At 40.8% G+C, this 8663-nt stretch overlaps 1 protein-coding gene across 4 annotated transcripts in view; it reads right to left on the reverse strand.

The window, feature by feature from the left end:
* LOC143041454 (UDP-glucose 4-epimerase-like) overlaps positions 1-7972 on the reverse strand; it is a 295689-nt gene extending 287717 nt beyond the window's left edge. Inside the window, exon 1 of one of the 4 annotated variants that reach the window (XM_076213349.1) lies at positions 7485-7963. In XM_076213349.1, coding sequence (XP_076069464.1) covers positions 7485-7527 — 43 coding nt within the window. In that variant the 5' untranslated portion in view covers positions 7528-7963. Of the gene's footprint in view, positions 1-7484 lie in introns of all 4 variants that reach the window. The other 3 variants (XM_076213348.1, XM_076213346.1, XM_076213347.1) reach the window with 3 other exon arrangements.
* Between the last annotated feature and the right edge of the window lie 691 nt (positions 7973-8663).

Here is an 8663-nt window from a genome sequence, read left to right on the forward strand (position 1 = left end):
TTTATTTTCAGATTTCTAGTATAGATCCTTATGAGAATATGACAGGATGACTTCTTTTGTAATGCCATCTGCCCTTACTACTTTGTTTCTTGGGCCAGTCTTCAATGCATGACATACCTATGATTCTTCTATTCGTGGCTCCTCTTCCTCAAGATAGCTCGTCTGGAAACTGGCTTTAGTTTGATTCTTGCTAGTTGGGTTGTACAAATTTTTTAAGTACTTCTCCCATCTGTTCTTAATGCTTTCATCATCTGCGAGAGGTTCTTTGTTCTTATCAATTATGATACTGGTTGGACCAAATGGTTAATTTTTTCATCTCATTGCTCTAACACTTTTGTATAACTGCTTTGATGAATGTCTACATTGCTCACTCAGGTGCTCCCCATATTTTCTCCAGGATTAGACTTTTGTTGTTCGACAGCAATTTTGCTATGGGATCTGGTGAGTTTATATTGAGCAGTCTTCATCTTATCTTGTCTTTACCCATTTCTTCAATACCTTCCTTTTCTCCCTGATGGCTTATCTTACTGTGTCATTCCATCAAGCAGTTTGTTTTGTTTGCCCCCTTTTGCATTTTTTTAGTGCTACAATTTTTTTCAGAGCCTTTGTCACTACCCTTTTGAATACATTCCATGTTTCAACTGTTGTGAGGTTCATGTGATATATTTCTTCCAGTTAGTGTATGATTTCCAACTTACATTTGTTGCCTGACATTTTCCTTCTGAAGTTTCATCAAATTTATCCGGTTTGATGTATATCTATGACCTTGTGGTCACTGGTTTTGTGGTCTTACTGTCACAAACACTGATAGATGATCTGTGTCCAGCTCAGCATTTGAAATGGCTCTTACATCGAAAATCATATTTCTTGGTTCCCATTTCATCAGCATAAAGTCTACTTGGAAAGATGCTGACAGGTCATTCCACTTGTAACTTGTTTGGATTTGGCTTGACCTGTGCTGGAAGAATGTATCTGTTATTCATAGATTGTACTGTGCACAGAGTGCAAGAGTTATTCTCCACTGTATTTGTACTGTGTTTGTATCTGTATGATCCCAAGTATCGCTCCCATGAAATTATTCCTATCTTCCCATTGAGATTACACACAACTATGAGCTTGACTGTGTCTGGAATTGTGCTAGTGATGTCATCTAACTCTTCAAAGAATTCTTCCTTTTCTTTTTCCGAGTAGGTATCATTAAAGGGGTCATACTCCTGGATGATACTTATTTTTCTTTATTCTTTTCTAAGATGTATTTTCTTTCTTTCTGAAATGTAGTCAATATTCAAGAGATTCTTTGCCACGTGTGGATGATGGATGAATCCTACTTCATCTGTTGCTCTCCTTTCCTTTGCAACACAACTTTAAATTAACATGTACTCTACATGGATTTTTTTTCATGTACTTTCTCATCTCCTCCCCATTACTGTAGGGGTGATGAGGTAAGGGGGAAAATCTGTTTCTGCCAAATTTGAGGGTCAAATTTGAATAACACAAAAAACTCATGCATTATGGAAAAATACCTTAGTTGTGCACTTCTAAAAATTCACCAAATTAGGTCTTTCTGTCTAGTCCACAAATATTCCACAACCTTCTTTACATTAGGTCGGTTCTCTCTCTCTTGACTTTCTCCAACCCTATTCCTCTTTTCTGCTGTTCCATATCTATAGTTGACAGGTTTCCCCCCCCTAAACTGTAAACCACCTAAGACTTCATCATATGGTCACCTTTTTTTCATTATCATTTGAATTGTCTTTGCTACGATATGCCTTTATTGTACCAATACCTTTGCCTTCTCTTAAATGTCTTTTTTTTAATTGAACTGTCCTATTTTGGGTTGATGAACAATGTTACAGGATTTTTCATACTTTCAGTAAATCTATTCTGCTCAACACCAATCTGTATACGGCACACTTTCCACCCACTGCTCATGTTCATAGTTATTGTTGTTATTCTGTGGTGGACACGTATGCCAGCGTTCATAGTCTGCTCACTTCTTTTTCATAACTGAGCCCGATTCATTGCAACTTGGGGCCAAAAAGGTAGGAAATTGTTTCCAGTTCTTGAAACTTGGATTTGTAACCCGAACCAATTTCTTTCAAGACTACAAATAAGTCATTCCTTGACTGTTTTAATGTAACCAGTACCTTTATTCCACTATTTATCCCCATTTCAACCCCTATACTTGATAAGTATAAAAGATTAGTGTCTTCAACCTTCAAAATAAAAGTGCTTATTGGGAGATCATCCGAGATTGATAATGCATTTTTGTTTTGAATGTTTCACCTCTGGCTATGTGTACCCTATGCAACTGAACAATTCATGATGTAACTATATATTCTTTTCAATGTTCCTTTCTGAACTTTACAGGTGGGAGTTACCTCCCTTCATCTACAGTGGGGGTAGGCTTTCTTCATGTCTTCTTCTCTGACATTTGACCAGTCCAAAGGAGTGATGTGAAGCTCTCCCTTCTGAGTGCCCTAGAACCCAGGGATGAAGAAAGTAGTCTGTCTAATATCAGTATTAGTAAAGTAGAAGTATTTAAGCAGATTGAAAGACAAAGCTACAAAATCCCCGGGTCCAGACGAAATTTTTCCGAGAATGTTTAAGGAGTATAAATTTGAAATCTGCGACCAGTTCACTGAAATATTTAATAAATCAGTACACACTGGTTTTGTACCTACTGCTTGGAGGCAAGCAAACATTGTTCCTGTTTTTAAGAAGGGAGATAAATAGTCTATATGCAACTACAGGCCAATCAGTTTGACATCGGTTATAGGTAAAATGCTTGAATCAATAATAGTAAACAGACTCAGAGAACACATCAAAAGACATAATTTAATTTGTGACACACTGCATGTTTTCTCCAAGGGTAAGTCATGTGTGACTAATCTTCTATCCTTTTATACTAAAGCATATAAGGCATCAGATAACAATGATAATTACAATGTTATTTACCTTGACTTTATCAAAGCGTTCAACAAGGTGCCACACCAGAGACTACTAAATAAAATCAAAGCCCATGGTATAGGAGGAAAAGTGTTAGAATGGATTAGAGCTTGGATTAGTAACAGAAAACAGCGGGTCACCATAAATGGAGTAAAATCTAGGTGGGGCAATGTTACTAGTGGGGTTCCTCAGGGCTCGGTTTTGGGTCCCTTGTTGTTCATTATGTACATAAACGACTTAGACAATGGGATAAATAGTGATGTTAGTAAGTTTGCAGATAAAACTAAAATAGGACGCCTAATTAGGTCAGGAGATGACACAGAGATTCTGCAGGATGATCTTAATAGATTGTTCACATGGTCGGTGAAATGGCAAATGAACTTCAATATATCTAAGTGCAGTGTGTTATACGTAGGGCTGCACAACCCCAAAAATAGATACAGCTTAGATAACATGCTTTTAGAGAAAACCGAGTGCGAGAGAGACTTGGGAGTTCTAGTGAGTCCTGACCTTAAAACCAGGAAACAGTGCATTAGTGCCAGGAATAAAGCTAACAGAGCATTAGGTTTCGTTGCCAGGATGGTAACGAATAGAAGTGCAGAGGTAATTATCAGAGAAGAATTACCAAAATTATATATGGACTCGAAATTTGCCTTATGAAGAGAGGCTTAGGCACCTTAATTTACACTCTCTGGAAAGACGCAGAGTGCGGGGTGATCTAATAGAGGTGTTCAAGTGGATCAAAGGCTTTTAACAAGGGTGATGCAAACAAGGTCATCATATTAAATCAACAGGGCAGGACTTGCAGTAATGGATTTAAACTGGACAAATTTAGATTTAAGAAGGAAATAGGCAAGAATTGGTTTACTAATAGGGTGGTCAACGAATGGAATAGACTTAGTAATCATGTAGTGAGTGCTGATACTTATCAGATGTTTTAAGAAACGATTAGACAACTTTATGGATGGGGATGACAAGTGGTGATGGATACGGAGCTGACTAGTGTAGGCCTTATGGTCTCTTGCAGTCGCCTTCATTCTTATGTTCTTATGTCACTCCTGGAAGACCCATACTTTGAATGCGATCCGCGCCTTTGAACTCCGGGAATTGGTTCGACGACGTGCTCTAGACAGCACTCACCCAGATTATGCCCCCGCCCCCCTCCCGTGGCGATCTCACTGCGCCAGCTTTCGAATTCACTTCAACGGAAGGAAGGCTGACTACGACCCGGCACGACTGCGATCCCTGGTCCTTGAGGCCATATGGTCCATCACGGACGTCTACACGGACGGCTATGTTGACTCCCTCACGGGAAGGTGTGGCACGGCCTTTACAACCACCGATGGGGTGACTGCGCTATGGAGTGTCGCGAGTGACGGAAGCTCTACTTTTTAGATGGACCTTGTTGCCATCTCTAAGGCTCTGCAGCACGCTCTCTCTGCTGGGCTGAGGGCAGTCATGATCCACGAAGACTCGAGGGGTGCTATTGACGTTATTCGGTCCGCGAAGACAACGGATGACGTATAATTAACAACATCAATTCAGCACTCGCTGCACCTTTTAGACCTGCATGGAAGGTCTGGAACATTCCATTGGATCCTCAGTCACATCGGGATTCCAGGGAGCATTATTGCGGATGCTGCTGCCAAGGCAACGACGAGGTTCAGCATAATCATGCTGTCCCTGGCATCCACGATCACACAGATCAAAGGCCTCACCATCAAGAAGGCCAGATTAATGGCCATGGCAACCACTGCAGCCAGCTTCATACTTCGGAATCTGCGCTATGGTACTACCTCGTCACTAGGCACGAGGCAGTCCACCTGCCTCCGGGTAGGAGGGCGGAATCTAACATCCACAGGATCCGTCTAGGATATCACTGTGGGTGGCTAGTGCTACGCACGGGAAGAGACAATCACGAACGCTGCAAACTCTCTGGGGCCGAGGTGCAACAGCCCCTACACCACCACTTGCTAGTGTGTAGAACCATGACCATCCTTCACCTCGGTCTCGGCTCGCCGTTCACTGCGGCAGAGGTGGCGCAGCACCTCACCGTCTCCCCTCCTCAGCTTCTTGGAGGGCACATCCTCACCCTGGCGCCGCCTGCGGTTGAGGAGTATCCGCCCCAAGATTTTAGGTTGCTCCCGCTAATAACCGTGGCATCGCATGGACAGAAACCGTATGTATGAACTGTTCCAGAGCACCCGGAAAAAAAAAAAAAAAAAATATATATATATATATATATATATATATATATATATATATATATATATATATATATATATATATATATATACATTTTTATCAACCACAACGCACTTTAATTCTAAGCCATCTAGGCGCATGCAGAAATTGAAATGTACGCCCGAGGACTCAAACTCATGCGGCGAGAACGTTACCAGTATGACTTAGAATTAAAGTGCATTGTGGTTGACAAAAATATATCTCAAATCACTGGGACCCATTCAGTGTTGTACAAATATATATATATATATATATATATATATATATATATATATATATATATATATATATATATATATATATATATATAATGTGTGTGTGTGTGTGTGTGAGCTTTCATCCGGAAGGGGGAATTTGTCGATCACGGGCCAAACACGTGATTCAAGACTGGTAAATCACAAGTGATTGTACAAGCACAATAACGTGTGGATATAGTGGCTAGTGTCTAGGGTTCGCAGCGACGTAGCCCCTAGATCGAGCTTCAACCAGGGATTGAACGATTTGCCAGCACTGCAGGCAGTCACTGTCCCCCTTGAACAAAGGGATAGTGCGCGCGCGCGCACAAAATAAAAATAGAATTTCCATAGATCGGACTGTCAGCCACGAACACAGGACGTGATCCAAGACCAGAGCGAATTACAAGGGTTAAAGCCGGGTTAAAGCCGCAATTCTTCAGTGTGAAATGCCCAAAGACACACATTGCAAACCGTTATTGCCCTCCTTGAGCAAAGGTCTGCCGTGCGTATGAGCTCATACGTGTTTACCTCATTATAATACTAAGGGAGCTACGCTCATGGTTTCCTGTTTTACAAGTATTCTCAAATTGTATAAATGTGTGTGTGTCTGTATTTACCTTGTATCTTACGGGAAGGGAGCTACGCTCGTAGGGCCCCGTCTCTATATCTCGCAGTATCTAAATTGTTCTTAAATTCGTCTATGGTTTTTGTACACATTATCATTTCGTCCAGTTTGTTCCATACATCCATCACTCTGTGGGGAAATGTTCTTTTTCAGGTCTCTTCTATAACTGTCCTTTTTGAGTTTCTTTCCATGTCCTCTTGTATTCCTCGTATCCCAATTTATAAAGTAAGTCTTCTCTATCAAGGACTTCCATACCTCTCATGTGTGTATGTGTAGTGTTTGTGTATGTATGTGTGATTCACCATGGCCTTGGATCACGTGTTGGACTCGTGATTAGCAGCTACTACCCTCTTGGAAGAGAGCTCATATATGATCGATCCATGGGTAATGCTGTGACCTTACACGCACACACAACTCCCCGCCCACAAGAGTTGGAGTAACGACTCGCAGCGCAGCGATATTGAAATTATTTCAGTCTTGGGCGGGATTCGAACCCGGGCCACCACTGCACCATCGAGCCGCGCGCGCATGTGCGCGCACACATACACACACACATTAACCCACAGATCGCAGATTGGACACAAGCTATAAACTCTCATCTGGGAGGATAACTGTCGATCACGAGTCCGGTACATGATTTTTTTTACACACAAAGAAACTTTAATGTTCGCAAGATGCATTGATTCCTTGAACATAGAAGAAATCGTAATCAGACAAGCTACCGGTATATACTGTAAAGGCCTAGTTTAACCGATGACAGCACAACCAATTCTTGTCCTACATATTACAATTAGGTAAACACTACACATACGAGACTTGAAGACGGGACCCTACGAGCGTTGCTCATTTCCTGTATACTACATTTAGGTGTACACACACAAAGCAGTGGTAGTGTAGTCACCACAAAAAAAAAATGTAAGTATAAAAAAACAAGTACATCAACTATTCTGAACGATTCCTGGCCAGGCTGACAAAAGTATTAAGGAGAGATTAGATAAAACTTGGGATTTCACATTGAAAAAGAGGTGATGTAATAGCCAGCTTCAAAACCTTTCAATGCGTGAAAAAAAGAGGGAAATTATTAGTACGAGACGAAAGAATATCAACAGAATACAAGAAACTGGAAAATTATAATGTTTGAAGGATAAACAATCACACCACATAAATAAGTGAAATTGTGTAACAAACTCGATGAAACGATTCAAGCGCACAACATAAAAACTCATTCAATATCAAATCAGACTGGGTAAACATTTAGACGAAACTTCATTAGCATAGCCCAAATACTGCATATTACAACTAGGTACGCACACATACACACAATGCATAATGTCATTTGAGAGAGTAGATTTAAACACGTTTATAGAATGGATGGGAGGGTCTATTTTTAAATGTGTTTTGAATACCTGACAATGTACGCCTTGCCTTACCTTGGAGCAGAGTGTAGTAGAGGTACAATCTGTAGTAGGTCATTCATTTTGGAGGCATGGGCGTAAGGTGAATATCCTTTACTCTACACTACTATAGCACCAGTAATTACACTGATACGCTTTTACACTGAAATACATGTATGTCCACTTATGGGTCACTCTGAGCCTGTCTAAATTTGGCAGTTTGATGCGCCTGGTGGTTATTTTTAGGACATTTATACTGTTTTGGAGGCACAGGTATTTCGTCACTCCATTCTCCTCCAGATCATGAAAACAAGCTAGACGTCTTTTTTCACACCTGTGGGCTTCTCCTGACTCTTACTAGTTTGCTACTTATCAAGATTGCGAAATCCTACAAACAAATATATCAGACACTGCAAATAGATCGATACACTTTAATAAAATCCAGAAAACAAGCTCGTAAATCGTACGAACGCTTCCACTACTCCCTTCCACCGCAGCTCACGGTACACTTACAGGGTTCAACTTTAGCTGCGAGTCTCCCAGATGATTGGTGCTCTCGTCCCCAGCCCCTCTCTCCTCCACCTCGCATGCGTATGCTGGGGACGAGAAAGCTAACATTTATTTAGAATAAACTCAAGATAATCTTATACTACTTTACATTAGGTAAGTACTAATAATACATATCAGTGACACTACGTGTACTTCGAGTGATGAAGCAATAAAAAATACCAAAATATTCAACGCTATATGGATGCAGCGCATATCTAGCGGTTTCTGACTCTTTTTAAGCTAAGGCCCGAGCTGTAGTTCGGGTAACGAAATTCGAAGAAATTTCACTCGCTTGGGAGTTTTCGTAGAATCGGTAGAACTGTTGAGTGACATTAAGGGATTGTGGTGAGACAACCTAGCATGAAAGACACGATTCCCCCATCAATACGGATATATAAACACTATGGCAACAGTGGTTAGTCTGGAACGAACGACTGAAATGGTGTTACTCCTACTATTTTTGTCTTCTTAAAACGAATAACATCCCACAGAGCAAATGTGACTTAGAAAGGCCTTATTGATCGATGTAACTGTTGAGCAAGATCTTTTTCGAATCCCAATAAGGTGTAGTGTTGGTGGTTGGATGGTTTCATCGCCTTTCGAAAAATGATAACTTCAGGTTCCTGGTTACTTCCAACTTGCCACCCCTCCTTTTTCTACAGGTTT

This window comes from Oratosquilla oratoria, chromosome 31 (assembly GCF_046742065.1).
Source record: "Oratosquilla oratoria isolate Oo_2021 chromosome 31, ASM4674206v1, whole genome shotgun sequence".
In the NCBI taxonomy this organism is placed as follows: domain Eukaryota; kingdom Metazoa; phylum Arthropoda; class Malacostraca; order Stomatopoda; family Squillidae; genus Oratosquilla; species Oratosquilla oratoria.